We start from the raw sequence: 16405 nt of genomic DNA, 5'->3' as shown, positions 1-16405 counted from the left end.
CGAGCGGAGCGTCACCGGTCCGGGAGAAGCGGCAGGGCCACGGAACCGGGAGAGCTGCTGCGCCTCGCCCGGGAGCTTCGTGTCCCCAAGGCCGGGCCGCGGGGCAGCGTCTGGAGGGGGCAGCGGGAGCCGCGGCGGCCGAGGGACGCGACCGCTGCTGCGGAGGCTTCGGGGTGAACCCCGGGAGGGGGAAGAACCACCGAAGCCGAGGGAGAGCGATGGCAAAAGTGCAAACGCGCGCCGAGAATGTCGCAGCGGGGGCGATATTGGGGCTAGAAAGGCGGATTTTGGGGTCGGTCGGTTGTGGGGCGCTGCCCCAGTCTGCAGCAGGGGGTCGCGGGGAAGGTCTGGCCCTTCCTGCCCCGGTGCCCGGAGCGAGGGACGGGAACATCGCCCAGTGCCTCGGCGCCTCCGAGCCGCAGCGCCCGCCGTGCTCTTGGCGGCAATGTCCAATCCTTCTCCGGCAGGAATCGGCCGAGCCCTGAGCACCGGCTATTGCCGCCTCTGCCACGGGAAGTTCTCCTCCAGGACGCTGCGCAATGCGTTCGGGAAGGTGCCGGTGATGGGGGAGAACTCGGAGAAGCAGCGCCGGGTGGATCAGGTTTTCTTCACCGACTTCCAGCGGCTGGTCGGCGTGGCCGTGCGGCAGGACCCCGCGCTCCCCCAGTTCGTCTGCAAGAAATGCCATGCCCAGTTCTACAAGTGCCGCAGCGTCCTCAGGACGTTTATCCAGAGGGTGAATGTGTCTCCCACCGGCCACGTAAAGTCGAAAGGAAAGTACGTTGCGTTTTGTTTTGGGTTTGTTTGGGTGGTTTTTAATTCCCCGGAGTTACCGGGAGTAGCGAACTGCCGCGTGTTCCCTCCGTAGCCCCCCGAGACCCAACGGTGCTGTTCTGGTTTTGCAGGAGCGGCGCGGCCCAGGCCCAGCCGGGCGCAGAAGGAGGTGCCTCGTGTCTGGGTGAGTGCCTGCGCCCGAGCTGCGTGTCTTTCCCTTCTGCTGCCCCATCAGGGAAGGGCTGGGCTTTATGGGCATCCAGGAACGACCACCCAGCCAGGCGGTTCCTGCGTCCTTTGGCACCGGGACCATGTCCCGCTCTGGCTGGTTGCAGTTCCCCTCTCTCCCTCCAGCTCCCTGGGAGGATCGGTGCCAGCACTGGCCTCCCCAAGCTGAGCTTAACAGGCACGGGCCTCCCTGAGCTGAGCTTGACAGGTGCAGGTGTCAGCCTCCCCAAGCTGAGTTTAACAGGCGCAGGCTCATGCGGGAGGCACAAAGAGCAGGCGGAGCAGGTTCGGGTGGCAGTGCCAGGCCTGTCCAGCCACCGCCCGGCGCAGGGGGGCAGTCAGAAATACGCTTTTTTCTGCAAAATGAGTGATATTGGTGGCCGACGGGGCTGTCCCCGCCCCAGTCCCACTGGGTGCAGCACCCTCAGCCCTCTCCCTCCACCTTCCAAGGCAGGAGCCCTGTGCAGCGCTGGGGGGAGCGTGTCCGCAGCCCCGTCCCCTCGCCGGGGAGGCCACGGGTCCCTCCCTGTCCCCTCCCCGCGGCCGGCCGTGCCCTGGGCCGCGCAGGGGCCTGACGCTGCGTGTGCTGCCTCTCCCCTCCCGCAGTTGACCTGATCACCTCCAGCCCGCAGTGCCTGCACGGCCTGGTGACGTGGGCGCACGCGCACGCCGGGAGCTGCCCCTCGGCGCCCAGCCTGCGGAGCGTCCTCTCCTCCGAGTACTGCGGCATCATCCGCGCCGTCTGGGGCTGCGGGGACGGGCACGACTACGTCATGGACACGGATTCGGACTGTAGCACGGTGCTGGTTGACAACGCTTTGTCCGTCAAACGGGAGTGGAACAAGAGCGCGGCGCAGCGCTTGACTGACAACGGGGCCGGGGCAGACAATGCCGAGGCTGTTTCCGTTCCCAAGCCCCAGCATGCTCCAGTAAGGACAAGTACAAGTCCTTGCCAGCAGCCCGCAAACAAAGGCACCGCCTCGGTGCCGCTGAACGTGGAGGATGAGCCGCCGCAGAGCAGGGACCCCTCTCGCTCGCAGCTGGACAGCACGGCCTCCTCGCAGGAGAAAGCCCTGCCGCAGCCCGTGTCGCCTCTGAGCGGTGCCACAGGTAAGGGATTTGCCTTCCGCTCTCCCTCCGGGGCGCTGGGGAAGGGCAAAGAGCTACTGAGCCCATCTGGGGAGCCACGGTGGAGCTGGGCCCCCTCCTTGGGGAGGACACAGACCCCGGCTGCCTGGAGAATCTCCTCTGAGCCTCGCAGAAGGTGGAACACAGAGCTTGGGCCGACAGCGGCGCACAAAAAGAGCTGCTCTCCTCACCCCGCGGGCTCTTTGCCCCTCTGATAACGGGGCGAGGCCTCAGCAGGCTGCGCCGGGCTGGCGGGACCTCGCTCTTGCCTGGGGACAGGCGCCCGCGCCAGGTGTTTCTTTCCATCCAAACGCTGTCCGTAGGGGAGGAGGAAAAGGGGGTTCCCCCATCCCGCTGTGGCCTCAGGTGATGAGCCCCTTCTCTCCACAAAGGAGAGTTGCCGGGCGGGCGTGCTCAGTGCTGGACTCTCCTGGAAGCAGCGTTTGGGGCTTAACACCCAGTTCTGAGTTACAGCCGTCGGGCGGGAGGTGTCTGCTGCTGGAAGGAGGAACAGCAGCTCGATGGGGACGAGTCTTTCGGTCACGGGGGAGTAAAGGCTCTCCAGGCGTGGGAGAGCGGCCTCCGGGCCCGCGGGACGCAGGGCAGGGTTTCAGGCGCGGGGGAGCTGCCCGTTGCCACGCGGGTGACCCCGCAGCGGGTGGTTCCTTCTCGGCAGCTGTCTCCCCTGGCTGGTTTTTGCGGCTTTTCCGTGTAACGCGCCGTGTTCTCCTTCATTCCCTAGGACAGTTGAGTGGGAAGCAGGTTCTGTCTGCAACGTCGGATGAGCGGGTAAAAGACGAGTTCAGTGACCTTTCTGAGGGGTGAGAGAAGAGTGGGTTTAAAATAGCCTAAATGTCTTCTTTGCGAGTATGACATGACCCGCCTCGGAGGGCTCTTTCTCCACGAGCCACCTGGCCCTCGCAGCCCCTCGGAACCGCTGCGGTGGCTCTGTGGCGCCTGGGACGAAGCTCACGCCGAACTCTCCGGGGAAGGGGGGGAGGTTTACACACGCACGTGAGCTCTGGGGGTGTTTTGGCAAACCTGAGCCTGGTTTGGTTCCCCCCAGCTCCCCGGCTCTGCTCTGGGGAAGGAACCGTGGAGGGGGTGGTGGGAAGAGCGGGCAGCACGGGAACACGGGCAGGAGAAATGGCCCCGTTTGCTCACGGTTAAAGGGGGAGAGGGAGGGACAGGGGCAGCTTAGCAGTCTTTAGGATCAAAGATTTGGCTAAATCCAGTCATTCCGAGTCTAAAGTACTAAAGGGCTGAGCACAGACTTATTGCAATGTGTCAGCTAAATCTGTCAGCTGTCACAGGAGAAGTGCCACAACAATTTATTGCCCGTTTCCTGCCTTCAGAATTAATTGCTTCTTGTATGGCTTAGGATTTAAAAGGAGAAAAAAGAAAAACCCAGACCTATGTGGTTTCTACATATGAAGAAATACGGAATGACCTGGGCTTAATTAACCTGTGCCAGGCAGTGATGCTGCATTCTTGCTCTACAAAATTACTTTTCCCCCGTATAGAAAGCAGTAGCAACATCCCTCAACAACGATGAGATCTTGTCAGTAACAGCCTTTTTTTGTTCTCCTGACAGCGGTTTGATTATTCTTAGAGATCTAGTCCTAAAAGGACCTGATGTTGCTATTTTCCACGTTCACTGGCACGGTGTTTGCTTGGGGAGGTGATGGGGGAGGAGGACACGTGGCACCTCGGGGGACGGACGCACTGGGAACGAAGAACACGTATTGCTGGGGCTGAAGCAGGGTGGTAAAGGGCATCTTCCTTCTCTCAGGGACTTCTTGAGCGATGATGAAAATGAGAAGAGAAACGTGCAATCTTCAGATGACTCCTTCGAGCCTTACCCCGAAAAGAAGTAAGGGCCTTACCGCTGCTCCCCGAGCTCTGCGCTTGGGCTGAGCCTCAGTTCCCTCCACGTCCCTGTCTGGAGGTCACAGCGCTGCCCCCATGTCCCCCCTGAGCTCCCCCTTGGGCCGAAGCTGGGTCACATCCCTCATCCCCCCGTGTGCTCCTGCGCCCGGTCAAGCCCTCAGAGCCGGTGTGATGCACGGGGATGACTGATTGAGAGGACTAAATCCAAAAGCCAAGTATTAAACCCCTGTTCTCCTTCCTTGTTCCTTCTTGGAGGGTTTCTAGCAAGAAAAGCGACAGCAAAGAAGCCAAGAAGCCGGAAGAGCCCAAAATAAGGAAGAAGCCGGGGCCTAAACCAGGCTGGAAAAAAAAAATCAAATGTGAAAGGTAATAAGGAGCAGGCAAGGGCTGGGCAGCACCCCACGCTCGGCACGCGGGCTGACAGCAGCCTCTGCTTTGCAGGGAGGAGCTGCCCACCATTTACAAGTGTCCTTACCAGGGCTGCACGGCTGTCTACAGAGGGGCGGACGGCATGAAGGTACGTTCAGGGGTTGCTCCTGTCCCCAGCCCGCAGCCTGGAGCCCTGTAGAGCCCTTTGTGTCCGAGGAGAGGATCCCTGGCAGATTTAACCCGCCCCTCGCTCCGCAGGAGGCAGCGACCCACTAAAGCAAGTGGTTTGCTGAGAGCCTGAGGCCTTTTTTCTGAGCCCAGACAGAGCTGGAGCTGCTCTGTGGGGGAAGGCTGCTGCCACATCCAGTCAGAGCCCCCTCCAGGGGGGTAGATTGGGGTAGAAGTCTGTTTTTTCAGAGCAGCGCTGATGCGTGAGCCTGCCAGGGCAGGGGTCTCGTTTTTGGGGGATCCAGGTTGGTTTTTTTCACTGGGGAAAACGCAGCTCAGCATTTCTGCTTTACAGAAACACATCAAAGAGCATCACGAAGAGGTTCGGGAGAGGCCCTGTCCTCATCCTGGCTGCAACAAGGTGTTCATGATTGACCGGTACCTACAGCGCCACGTGAAGCTCATTCACACAGGTGTGTCACAGCGGGTGTTACCCCCCCAGCACCTCGCTGCGCAGCCTGGGGAAGGCTCTGCCCTGCCCCAAACCTGCAACGGGCCGTCAGGGGGGGGCATGGGGTGGAATCCAGAACCTCCCAGTCAGCGTGGGCAGCTGCCTGTGTGCGTTTCGGATGCTGAGAAATGAGCAGAACGAGTGACTCTTCCCTCCTTCCGTTGCAGAGGTACGTAACTACATCTGCGATGAGTGCGGGCAGACCTTTAAGCAACGCAAACACCTCTCGGTCCACCAGATGCGGCACTCGGGAGCCAAGCCCCTCCAGTAAGTGCACACCAACGCTCCGTGCGTAGGGAAGTTCTGAGCTCTCGTTGCTGCCCTTAGCACGGAGTAATTCTGTGCTACAAACCCCACCAGGAGCTGGCAGCATCCGGCTGAGTCACTTTAAACGTTCCCCCACAACGCGTGCTCGAGTTTTCCTGTTGCTGAGCAAGTCTTATGCCTCCTCCTCTTGCCGCTGCCTCTGGGTTGAGCCCGTGAGTGCTTGGCGAGGAGCCGCAGGCCCGAGAAGGGTGTTATGTGAGCGGGGTGGTTGCAGGAGACACAGCAAGCAGCTCCGAGGCTGCAGTTGTCTCTCGTGGGCTCGCTCAGCGGGAGGACGAGCAAAGGCCGCGGCTGCGGGGTGGGTGCTGAGCCCCTGCTTTGCCTTGCAGGTGTGAGATCTGCGGTTTCCAGTGCAGACAGCGCGCGTCGCTCAAGTACCACATGACCAAACACAAAGCAGAGACGGAGCTGGAGTTTGCCTGCGACCAGTGCGGGAAGCGCTTCGAGAAGGCCCATAACCTTAATGTCCACATGTCCATGGTGCACCCTCTGACCCAGACTCAGGACAAAGCCAAGCCGCTGGAATCAGAGCCCATCCTCCTCCTCAGTACTTCAGGGACTTCAGAAAGCCAAGCGGTAAAGACAGAAGTGACTGCACAGCAGGAGCCTACCTGAGGGGGACGGGGACACTTCCCCAGTCCAGCACTATAGAAACCGTACGGCAGAGTGGAGATTTTTAATCTACGTTTTAGTCTCCCAAAGAACTCAGTGGAATTAGCTTCAGCTTGCTCAGAAAAAGCTTGTTATCATGCTGTGATTCTCCATGCTCACGTCTGATTCAGCAGTGTTGTACTAAGAGTCTGTCTAATCCCAGGGGAGGGGGTGTTGGGCAGCACCCCTCCCCGTTCTCCCCACGCACACCGTTGTAGAACCCAAGTTGGCTGCTGCCTGCACACACGAGTTTCCTCTCGGGTGCCTCTGAGGGTACGTAGGACAGTGGAGCAACTTTAAGCAGACATTTTGTTTTGAAGAAAAAAAAAAAAACCCAAACATAAAAATTATGCTTCCTAAAGCAAGTCAAAACTGAAATTTGTAACCTACTTTTTATTGTAATAAGAGCTTCATGGTTATGCTTGTAATAAATTATTTACAAAGTAATTTGAAAGAAAGAGCAATGGTCAGCAAGGCAGGCCCTGTCTGTCCCTTCAGCTGCAGTCCGGGTGTCGGGCTCGGCTTACCCTGAGCTTACTCAGAAGAGGAGCAGCTCTTCGTCCAGCTCCATGGACACGCCAGGCCTCGAGAACCGCAGGAGGGTGGCTGCCAGCTCAGGGTCAAGTTCTTCACAGGTGGCCAGGAGCTGAGGAAGAGGGCAAGGAGCTGGCGTTAGACCTGCTCGTGCTGCCTCAGCAGTGAGTTACAGCAGCACGGGAGCATTTGGCCGCTCCTCGGCAAAGCCGGGGTAGGGGAGAGGGAAGCTGTTGCCAACTCGTGCAGAAATAACAATTCTCACAATCTTGTGGAAAATTTCAACACCTGCCCTTCGCTGTGCTTTTCCCCCAAGACAAGGAGTTAAGCAGTGGGGCAGGGTTTAGTGTTGCAGGGGAGAGGAACCCAGTGGCCTGGGCAAGGGAGGAGGCAGCTCCCATCACTCCCCCATGGGACACATCCAGGCAGGATCAGTGCCCAGGAAAGGCCACGCAAGCAGAAGCTCTCATGTCCTGGGAGAAGAGGGTTAAAAAAAATAAATACATATATATTCAACGCACCGGTTGTATGTTTCCAAAGCTTTGGGCAGGGCATTGCGGGATGGCGCCCAGCAGGAACCGCCGGGCCGCAGAGATCACCTCCAAGGGATGGCCCTGGAGAACACAGACACGGCCCGTGGAGGCCGAGGGCAATGTCACGTTCAGCCTTCGGTCAGTCCCTGCCTCCAAACATGGAACAGGAACCACGACACCGCACCTCGGGCTCCTCAGAGGTTAAGCAGATCACTTGATCAGTGACTGCATCCACCCCGGGATCCCGTACAAGGCAGCAGCAGGACAGCAGCCCCAGCAGCTTCTCTCAGCCCCAAGGGGTGAGCAAGCTGCCTGCAGCAGCAGCCCCGCGCCCCTGCTTTGTACGGGAAGGTGAGAACAAGAGCGACACTGCGAGTGGCAGGGGAAGATAAAGAACAGGATTCACAGTTAAAAAAAGCGACTGAGCTTCACTCACGTGCTCTGGGGAGTCTGGGCATTGCCCAGCTCGATGGGACTGTGGCAGGTCTTTCCCTTCCACGAAGAGCTGCAGCAGATGGATGTAGGAGTCGAGTGCCACGCAGAGGAAGGTCTGCTCTCTGGCGAGCAGCCCGTGGTGGAAGCGAGGGCTGAGGCTAGAGGAGGTCACACAGCCGTTAGCACTGGTTCCACGGGGGCACAGACAGACACAAGGCAATGGCCGGTGCCCATTTTACAAGTGTCACTGTGTGCAGGGCCACCGCGCTGCCAGGAGCGGCCACACAGCTGCCACCAGGCTCCGCTCGCCTCCTGGCTGGCCGTGGTCTGTGCAGACCATCACCCACATCCTCCCCACTGAGCGCCCACCCTCCCTGCCGAGCCCAGCAGGACGTCACCTGTAGAACGCGAGAGGCAAGAGCCGGGAGTGACGGTCCGAGGCTGCGCCGCGCAGCACACCGTATTTCTGGGGGTCTGCAGTGGGTAAAGAGAAGCACTAACACCTTCAGTGGTCCTCGCGCCACCCTGCACACTTCTGCGGCAGCACAGGGGCTGCAGTTTACTTCAAAGCCCACGAAAAATACTCGTGCTTGGGGGTGGTGACCACCGATGAGCAAGCTTCCCGCTCTGAGGCTTTCTCTACCACCGGGAGCAGTGCTGAGTGTCAGTCACTCCTGCTCATCAGCCGGGTCCCCATGCCACAGGGTAGAAGCAGGATGTTCTCAGCTTTTCCTCAAACAAGTGTTTTTCATGCTTACAAAGGCCCATCGGCTCCTTCTCACAAGCACACCCATCATCAGGGAGATGGGATGCCTGCCCCGCCCCAAACCTCACCCTTCCACCCCTCGGAGGCAGGACCCCTCACCTTGCCCTCCTGCACAGAAGAGAAGTGGCCAGGACGTGCCCCTCTCTTCCAGGCACTGCAGGATCTCCAGGGACCATTCCAGGGCCATCTGAGAATCCACTCCTTCCTGGGTGTCAGAAAGGACAGGATGAGTTTATCTGAGGATTTAGCTACACCCAAGCAGCAAGGATCCCCTCGGGAGACTGTGCAGGTGAAGTGCTCTGTGAAGGAACCTTTACGAATTTAGCCCTAATCTTTCCTCACTCCTGGCAGCCTGGATTCCCCGCGGGCCGCACCTTCATCACCAAACCCCAACCAAACCTGGCCACCGCAGGGCTCAGCTCAGAACGATTTGTGAGGGGGCAGAAACAGCATCAAACCCCGTCTGGCCCCCAGCACGGTGCTCAGCACAGGCCCTGCCCGACCCACCCTGCTCCCTGGAGCAGGTTTTTCCCCCTCTAACCCATCTAGTGACATCATGTCTTGGGATTGTTTGTTTGGTTTTGGGGGTTTGTTAATCACTTTACTTGGAATAACCTCCCAGATCTGTTTCCTCAAGATGTTTCTTCCCTCAATGACTCTTCCTCCAGACTCTCCCAGAGACAGACTATGAGACCAAATGATTATTTTTTAACTTGAATCCGCTCCCGATCCAATGTGTTGGGTGACTACACAAACAGCTGCACTTCAAAGCTGAGGAGACAGCAAAAGGGACAGAAACAAGCATTCACAGGTGGGAGGATGCTTAGGGCAGACAGCTGCTGGAAGAAACTCATCCTCTTTGCTCCTTCATTTAATAGCATCAAATCATTCGGAAACTAATGTTTCTCCTTGCTGGGGTCCCTTTCTCCTGTGAAATACCACGTACGTTTCCAGCCTGAGGAAAAATGTCATCTAAGAGATGTGAAATGCTACACAAAAGCCAAGAGAGAGACACGAGGTTCCTGCGCTACCTGGGAGGTGTAAAGTCTCAACAGGGAACTGAAAATAATCAGTCATTCAGGAAGATAAATAAAAGCTGCCGTAGCGAAAGGGGAGATAACGTCAGTTCGAGGGAAATACAGGTTTAATCTGATAGGAGCAGAAGGGCTCTGTCTGGGATGTTGCTGATCCCTTCCTCCTGCCAGAACAAGCTACCAGCCTTGGCAACACTGGTAAGCAGCATTTTGAGGCAGCAAACCAAGCCCATCAGCCACATTTAGTGTCGTGAGAATTCCCTCAGGGCTGAATTTACCTTTGGTGCTATTTTTGCCGAGATGAGATCCATGAGCGAGAAGAACAGCAGAGAGACAAGAAGCTGCAAGGAAAAGAGACTGCCTGTTAGTTGTACCTAGTGGTGACTCTGAACTTGTGCTTTCCAGTAAGGAAATAACATTTGCCCCAGTACCTTCCCAGGACAGACCTGGATGAGCTACAAGCAGTGCTGTTCCTTCCAGGGAAGGCAGAGCATGTCTGAGGATGGCAGACTGCAGCCTGGCATCGCTCATGGCTTCCAAGGGTGAATTCCACACTGAATTCACTGTTCTCGAAGCAAGGCTTGCTGCAGTCAGCAAGTCAGACAACGGATGCCAACTTCACCCAAATACAGGGAAAAACGAGCAGGCTACAACGGATGTAAACCTGGAGGAGGGCTCGTGTTGGCCCTCAGCCACGTGCCACCAGCTGCTATGCAGCCTCTTGTCTCAGCAAGTGCAGCCTAATCCTGTCCTGCCCTACGCTGGCTATTGCTTTTCTGCATCCTTACCACACAAATCAAAGGATGCAGCAGCTTTGCCATCCTGGGAAGTTAGAGGAACTTATTTATTGCTAACCCAGTTGTAAAGCTAACCCTCCTTTCTTCTCCTGACTCTGAGAAAGCAGAGGGCTGAGCCAGGCAGCACGTGCTGTGCACAGCAGGTCTGTTTGCACATGCAGAGCAGCCAGGCCAGGGCAGGGAACGTGGCACCCAGAGACTTTTCACTTCAGCCGAGAGTTCTCCAGAGGCTGCTCTGTGTATGTGAATGAAACAAAAAGGAGCGGCGCATGCAGAACAACTGGGTTCCCTGGGTTTAACCAGGGCATCTCGCCCCCAAAGGTGGTTAATCCCACAACACTCCCCCTTATGACAGAGGGAGATTTGCCCTTCAACACTGTCTGTCACCTGGAGGATTCAGCACCTGACCTGACAGCAGCCAGGTGCGAGGGGCCAAGTCTCTGTCGCGGGCAGATCCGCACGATCCGCTGAGACGGGAGCCGTGGTTGGGGCCTGAACGCCAGGCAGCTGCTGGGACCCCACTCACACTCAGCCCTCCCACTGTTCTCACTCTTCCTGGCATCTTCCTCCTATCTCAAGGGAGATTTGAGGTGGAAGCCGCTGTTATTCCACATGTACTAAACTCTCCTATCAACTCTGACTCCAGTTTCTGACTGGCAGCTTTTGGCTCCAGACCAGTATAAACAGTGGAGGAGTCAATCCCGTAGCAAGAGGAGCTGCTGCCGTAACTGCTGCCTGGAGCAATAAAACTTAAGAGCAAATAGTAAGGCACAGGTTCCGCTTCAACACTCATTACCTGTGAATGCCTCAGTGCAGGGACACTCCCCGTACGGAGCTCTGGTCCCAGTTATCCCCTGGAAAACCAGCAGGCAAGTGTGGGGCTGCTGGAGGATTCCCCTGCGCTGAGGGCTCTGAGCGTGGTGAAACAACAGTGGCGTTTCCTGGAGCGGACTTGGGAAAACCATCAGGAAATATGTCCCTGGGATTCCCAGCACGTCCCTTCCAGAGCCCTTAAAACACCCTCACTCGTGCCTCACAAAGTTTGTGCATCTCCTTAACCTTCCAGCCAACCTGCCCGAGCTAAAATCCATGAGGATTTCTCCTTTGGCAGAGGGAGAGGCAATCCTGGCACGCCGTGAGGTTGAGCTCTCAATACTTGCAGCGCTCTCCCCAGCTTCACTTTTTAAAGCAGCTGCTTCATAGTTCTCCCTGACCTCAGGGAGGAGCCAGTATCAGCGTTAAAAGTTAAAGTTTGGAACGAGGTTGCCTCGAGGGTAAGTATTTAGCAACTGGTAATTTACAGCTGCATTTTATCAGCTAGCCACCAGTAAGGTCTCACAGCAGGGTTTACCAGGGATACAGCAGCATCTCAGGACAACCATTTCTCAGTTAAAGACGTTCTACTTCTAGTTTTCAAGTATAGGGAACAGCAGATATTTAAAACACATCCAGTCTTGCCTGCTCTGTGTCAGTGCCCAGCCTCTTCAGTGCATTTCTCTCTCGTCCACGCGGTGACTGCTGTTGGACAGTACAATGGAGGAAGGCAGCAGAAATCCAGGGAGGGTCAGAGAGAGGGAAAACCTCTCCTGAAGAAAGGAAGCTAGGAAACAAAACCAGTATGTCACAATTTTGGAGGGGAGGGAAAAAAAAAATAAAATAAAATCACAGCTGTAAATGAGGAAGAAATCAGGGGATTGGGCAAAGGGTGTTTGTGATTGAGAACCAAAAAAAAAAAAATTTCTTCTCTGTAATTTTTCTTTTTTTCCCTGCAGTTGGATGCTGCATGGAGACATTTAAAAAGTCTAGGAACAGGCAGCAGCATTCCCAAAACTCTTTTATCACAGGTTGGGCAGGTAATTAACTGTATCCTCTACTAAGTAGCATGTGATAATTCCCTGCAATAACCTGCAGGGACATTCTTACAGTAAATTCCCAGCTTTTGGAGAAAAGTTGGAGGACGCTGAACAGACACCGTAAGGAAGCATTTGGCAGAGCAGCAGTCAGTAGCTTCAGGAGACCAGAGTCACCAGATCTGGGCAGCAAAGGGTGCAGCAGCTTGAGCGAGTGACTCAACACTGTGCTAAAGGCTATTTCCAGTGTTTGTCTAACAAGGACTCTGCCTTCCAGTCTCCTCTACAAAGATTCTCTTTTCCTTATGGTGAAACACTCTGACCCATATTACACAGAAGGCCAGACTAAATAATTATAATGACCCGTTTTGAGTTTAAACTCTACAAAGGAATCTCTATATAGCTGTCCTCCAAGCCTGGCCCACATTAGCATTTCATAGTGCCTGCTGAAGCCAGCCTGCCCCAGAGAACAGGCCTCGGGGGCCTGCTCCCTCCCCACGCAGCTCCCCGGCACGCTGGGCTCCTCGCCCACACCTGGTAGCCCAGGACTGCCATCCCCTCAGTCTTTCCAGTTCTTCTGCAAGCGGTGCCCCGAAGAGCCTCTTCCACTGAGAGCAAAGTATTGGCTCCAGCCTCGGCCACCAAAGCTTGGAAGAGAGACAGAAACAGCAGCGTTAGTGGCGGCGTGCTCACGGTCGTCTGCGGCCAGTGTGCGCGCTACCTCAGCCAGGTGCTCTGAGAAAGGGGTTTTCCCCCCCAGATTAATGAAAAAGTCCAAGTTGTACATACACACATAATAAACATGAGAAGTTTCACATCCCGGAGACACAAAGAGGGTCATTTGTGACCGTGTTCATACCACGGTGCCCTGAAAGTCCTCGAGCAGGACCAGGCATAGTAAAGGAGCTCAAAACTCAGCTGTTCTGCAAAGGTGATGCACATGCCACAAAACTAAAACAGTGCATGAAGAGTTACGCACAAGAGAGGAAAATCTGTGCTTTATGGACTTTTTGAATGCTTGGAATGTAACAAGCCCTGCTATAGAGCATCTGAAGCCAAGCGAGTGTCCCAGCTTCTCACGTAAACAGCCTCTGTAGTGACACTCCAGAAGCAAAGCTGCGTGCCCAGAGCTGGGATCAGCGATACTGGAACACTCCGCAGCTTTCCAAAGGCGTTACAGAACCACTACCCCCACACTTCACAGCTTAGATTAAATGAAGTTAAAAACAGGCGCTCTGAGTCGGTGTGGAATTTTCATCTCGCACTCCTCGGGTGAAATAAGAGCAAGTTACCGCCGCAGAGAAGAGCACAATGGGACATTTGGTTTGACACGCTGTCAGAACACTGTTGATCCCTTCTGCTGATTCCTCGCAGTCCAAGCCGGCATTAAGCAGCCCCTGGAAGAGGATAAATTACAAAGTGACTACACACATATGCCGTTGCTGCTTTGAAGTACCTCACCAAGCCATGTGTAAATTAATCAAAGACAACTGTAGGGGTCAGCATGGCCCCGCAGAAGAGACATGTGCTCAACAGCTTCTCCTTCCCCCACCAGCTCTGCTGTATTGTATTAAAATGAACCTCTACCACTGCCTCCTCCTGCTGCTTCTCTTCATTTTCCCGGATTACTGATCCTCTTGGAATTTTACACCAACAATTCTTAAAACAAGGGTACAAATAGCACACTCCATTGCCAAGAATAGCGTATAGTCAGATATCCCTGTAGCTGTCTACCCCAGCTAGCACAGACAATGGAGCAGAATGACAAAAGCAGTGGTTACCCTGAAGAAGTGAGCGGTGATGTCGTAGGAGAGTGCATACCCTCTGGAGCAGACGTTCTTCTGTGGGAAGACAAGGAGAGGAAAAAAAAAAGAAATTTAATTCTTTCCCTTCTGAATGATGATTTTCTTTGAACATTCTGGGTGTCTGACACAACAGGACTAGCACAAAATCACCCTGCGAAATCCTGCGTATCAGTTCAGGCTGCAGAAACTTCGTTTCTATATAAAGCAACCCCCCTGACTAGGGAGCCCTTGGCAGCCCAGCACTAGAAGGCAAATCAGACAAGTCTGCTCCCCACGCGCTGTGGATAGCAGAACCAGTTTGATGAATAGTCCTGGAACAAATGGAGGTTTCTGGCTGTGCCTGGTATGACAGTGCAGGAGGGCTCGAGAAGGCCAATAGGATGAACAAATAGAAACGATAGCTACCACAAAACAGTGCCCTGAGGGACCTGCAAGTCGACTGATCTCCCCTCAGGACGCTGGAGGGATGTTTCTGAATGTTTCTCTAGTATACATAACCCAGGAGGATGAGCAGGATCTGGCTCTGCACACAGCAAGTGATACGCCCTGGCATGACAGAGAAATTGGAGAAGAGCTCATGCCTGGTCCCCTCTAGGCCTCCACGGGAACGCTGCAGCTTTCCCTCTAACCCACCGTCAACAAAGGAGGAGCAGGTGACACAGGAGGACGACACATCCACATGAGAGAGCATCCCTGAGGCTGCTGCGTGTGCAGAGACACACGTTGTCATGGGCAATGCAACTGGAAACAACACTCAGGAACCAGCCAGGCTGCTATCAGGCCACGCAGTGATCACCCACGGGTGATTTTACCCTGAGACTGTGCACAGCCAGCCCCAACCACCAATGTGATGGCTGGCTCCACCCCACGTTTGCTGACACCGTTTCCCAAGGATATTCTCTCACTAACGTAAAATGCCACCACAATTCCAAATGAACGAACCCAAAAGTCATCCTACAGCAGACGGTGCTGAGGGGACCTCTGCAGAGCTAGGGGCTGGGAAGTCTCAAGCATCAGGAGTTGAACCTCCCTCCACTCTGATATAAGCTGAATTTCAAGTCTGGCTGCATTTTATCTCCTGTCCTAAGCCCAAGTTTGAGGTCTTCATCTAGAGCATCTACCAACAAGAAATTATCGTTTGGCTCACGACACGGACCAGCTCCGAGTTCACAAAGCGAAAAAAGTCTTCACAGTCCAACATTGTTTTCTTTCCTTTCCGACACGTCATGATCAGCGCAGATGCAGGGAGCCCGACCAGAATCCTTAGGTAGGGAAGAGTAAAAACAAAACTGAGGTTACTGTCAAGAAGAGAACGAGACTCCACACTCTCGGGACACGTGCCTTTGCTATTCAGGGGAGTCTGAGAGCATCTCAAACAGTAGAAATCTCAAACATATTGACAGAAACTGCACGAGGAACTTTTCCAGTTGCCCAGAGAAGAACCTGCATTTCGATGAGATAGACACACTGCTTTCAAAGGCTCAAAAAGGTTACAGCATTAAGAGCATTGCTGGCTCTAAGCAGAGTCCACAGAGACGTGTGGTCTTTGAAATCCAGTCTACTGCCAGGGGCAACTCATAGCCCAAGATGGCACACTGAAACACCGTGAATTCACGTGGGTACAGGGGAATAAATCCCTTGCACACTTGTTACCATGACATACAGTGGCATTTACTCTTGCTGTGTCCCCGCAGAGGGGCGGCTCTGAATGGTGGTTTTATTCGAGGTATTCCCAGCTGTCCCCTACCGTCGGTGCAGCAGCAGCTCCTGCTGCCTCCATAACTGTTCGCCCAAAGCAGAGCCGTGGTTTCCATCTTTCAGTCTTTCCTGGAGAATCTCAAAGAGGAAATGTCTCTGGGCATCCAAACAGCCAGAAAGCAGCTTTCGCCTACACCCCAGCTCCAGCACCATCTCCTAAACAGGGAGGTGGGGAAAAAGTAGCGTTTGTCAGGCCTACACGCTGGTTTGCATTCAAACCCTCCATTTCTCTGAAGTAATACAAAGAGATCGATAAGAAATATCTCCCTCTCTCAGTTTCCATGCCCCTGCTCACATCTGAGAGCCAAATGTCAGCCTTATGTACAACGAGATCTTAGGAAATACTTTGACTGGTCAAATTCAAGGATTGACCATATGGATACACATCTGTTTCTGAAATCACCTGCAGCTTGCAGAGAATATCAGGGTTGACTGACATCTTCGATTGGCCACAGCTACCCAGGTCCAACCTGAAATTAAGAGACAGACCAGGTAACTAAGCCCTCTTAGCCCAGGAGGATAGATAACACAGTTCAAATAAAGTCAAATGGCTTCAGATGAACATAAAGCTCTAACATTAATGTTCCTTAAATAAGCTGTAGGTGAGACAGCAACTCTGCTCTAACCCTCCCTCCTTGTTTTCCAGCTTCAGCCACTTCCTCCAGGGCATTGATGCTTGTCTGGCCGAACAGATCTGAATACAAATTCAACTTAAAAAAAGACAGACAGACAAGGGACTATCCGTGACTGCAACCCCAGCCCTCTGTCACCTAAAGCAAGAGTCTTATGCAAAGGCTAGTGAGTCACGCAGAGCCACCTCCCAGCTTTCACTGCCAGCCAGGCCTGT

The 16405-nt window shown here is 54.8% G+C and overlaps 2 protein-coding genes across 4 annotated transcripts in view; one reads left to right on the top strand and one right to left on the bottom strand.

Moving 5' to 3' along the window:
• The first annotated feature begins 353 nt into the window (after positions 1-353).
• On the top strand, positions 354-6407 carry ZNF276 (zinc finger protein 276). 2 transcript variants are annotated; one of them, XM_026857045.1, is made up of 10 exons: positions 354-777; positions 906-958; positions 1609-2112; positions 2873-2951; positions 3923-4003; positions 4276-4386; positions 4462-4537; positions 4913-5030; positions 5236-5335; positions 5725-6407. In XM_026857045.1, exons 1-10 carry the CDS (start codon positions 446-448, stop codon positions 6008-6010), a joined length of 1740 nt encoding a protein of 579 aa, XP_026712846.1. In that variant the 5' UTR covers positions 354-445; the 3' UTR covers positions 6011-6407. The 2 variants fall into 2 exon arrangements, with proteins under 2 accessions (XP_026712846.1, XP_026712847.1); XM_026857046.1 differs by having other exon boundaries at positions 564-777; positions 1628-2112.
• FANCA (FA complementation group A) overlaps positions 6237-16405 on the bottom strand; it is a 36491-nt gene continuing 26322 nt past the window's right edge. The window contains exons 31-44 of one of the 2 annotated variants that reach the window (XM_026857044.1): positions 15962-16028; positions 15548-15714; positions 14957-15062; positions 13777-13836; positions 13288-13392; positions 12530-12642; positions 11604-11745; positions 9627-9689; positions 8414-8519; positions 7947-8022; positions 7550-7706; positions 7102-7194; positions 6574-6692; positions 6237-6340 (exon numbers count right to left, since the gene is read on the bottom strand). In XM_026857044.1, coding sequence (XP_026712845.1) covers positions 6585-6692; positions 7102-7194; positions 7550-7706; positions 7947-8022; positions 8414-8519; positions 9627-9689; positions 11604-11745; positions 12530-12642; positions 13288-13392; positions 13777-13836; positions 14957-15062; positions 15548-15714; positions 15962-16028 — 1363 coding nt within the window. In that variant the 3' untranslated portion in view covers positions 6237-6340; positions 6574-6584. Of the gene's footprint in view, positions 6341-6519; positions 6693-7101; positions 7195-7549; positions 7707-7946; positions 8023-8413; positions 8520-9626; positions 9690-11603; positions 11746-12529; positions 12643-13287; positions 13393-13776; positions 13837-14956; positions 15063-15547; positions 15715-15961; positions 16029-16405 lie in introns of those variants that run through there. The other variant, XM_026857043.1, reaches the window with a different exon arrangement.

Source organism: Athene cunicularia (assembly GCF_003259725.1).
Source record: "Athene cunicularia isolate RWA chromosome 11 unlocalized genomic scaffold, athCun1 chr11_part2, whole genome shotgun sequence".
In the NCBI taxonomy this organism is placed as follows: Eukaryota; Metazoa; Chordata; class Aves; order Strigiformes; family Strigidae; genus Athene; species Athene cunicularia.
This window is presented reverse-complemented; position numbering and strand designations above follow the sequence as displayed.

What these genes read in the sequence shown, in the direction of transcription:
- ZNF276 (XM_026857045.1), top strand. Translation starts at nt 446, where the DNA reads ATGTCCAATCCTTCTCCGGCAGGAATCGGCCGAGCCCTGAGCACCGGC. An exon ending in TTCAGTGACCTTTCTGAGGG is followed by an intron (nt 2,952 to 3,922) that starts GTGAGAGAAGAG and finishes TCCTTCTCTCAG; the next exon opens with GGACTTCTTGAGCGATGATG. An exon ending in TCGGGAGCCAAGCCCCTCCA is followed by an intron (nt 5,336 to 5,724) that starts GTAAGTGCACAC and finishes TTTGCCTTGCAG; the next exon opens with GTGTGAGATCTGCGGTTTCC.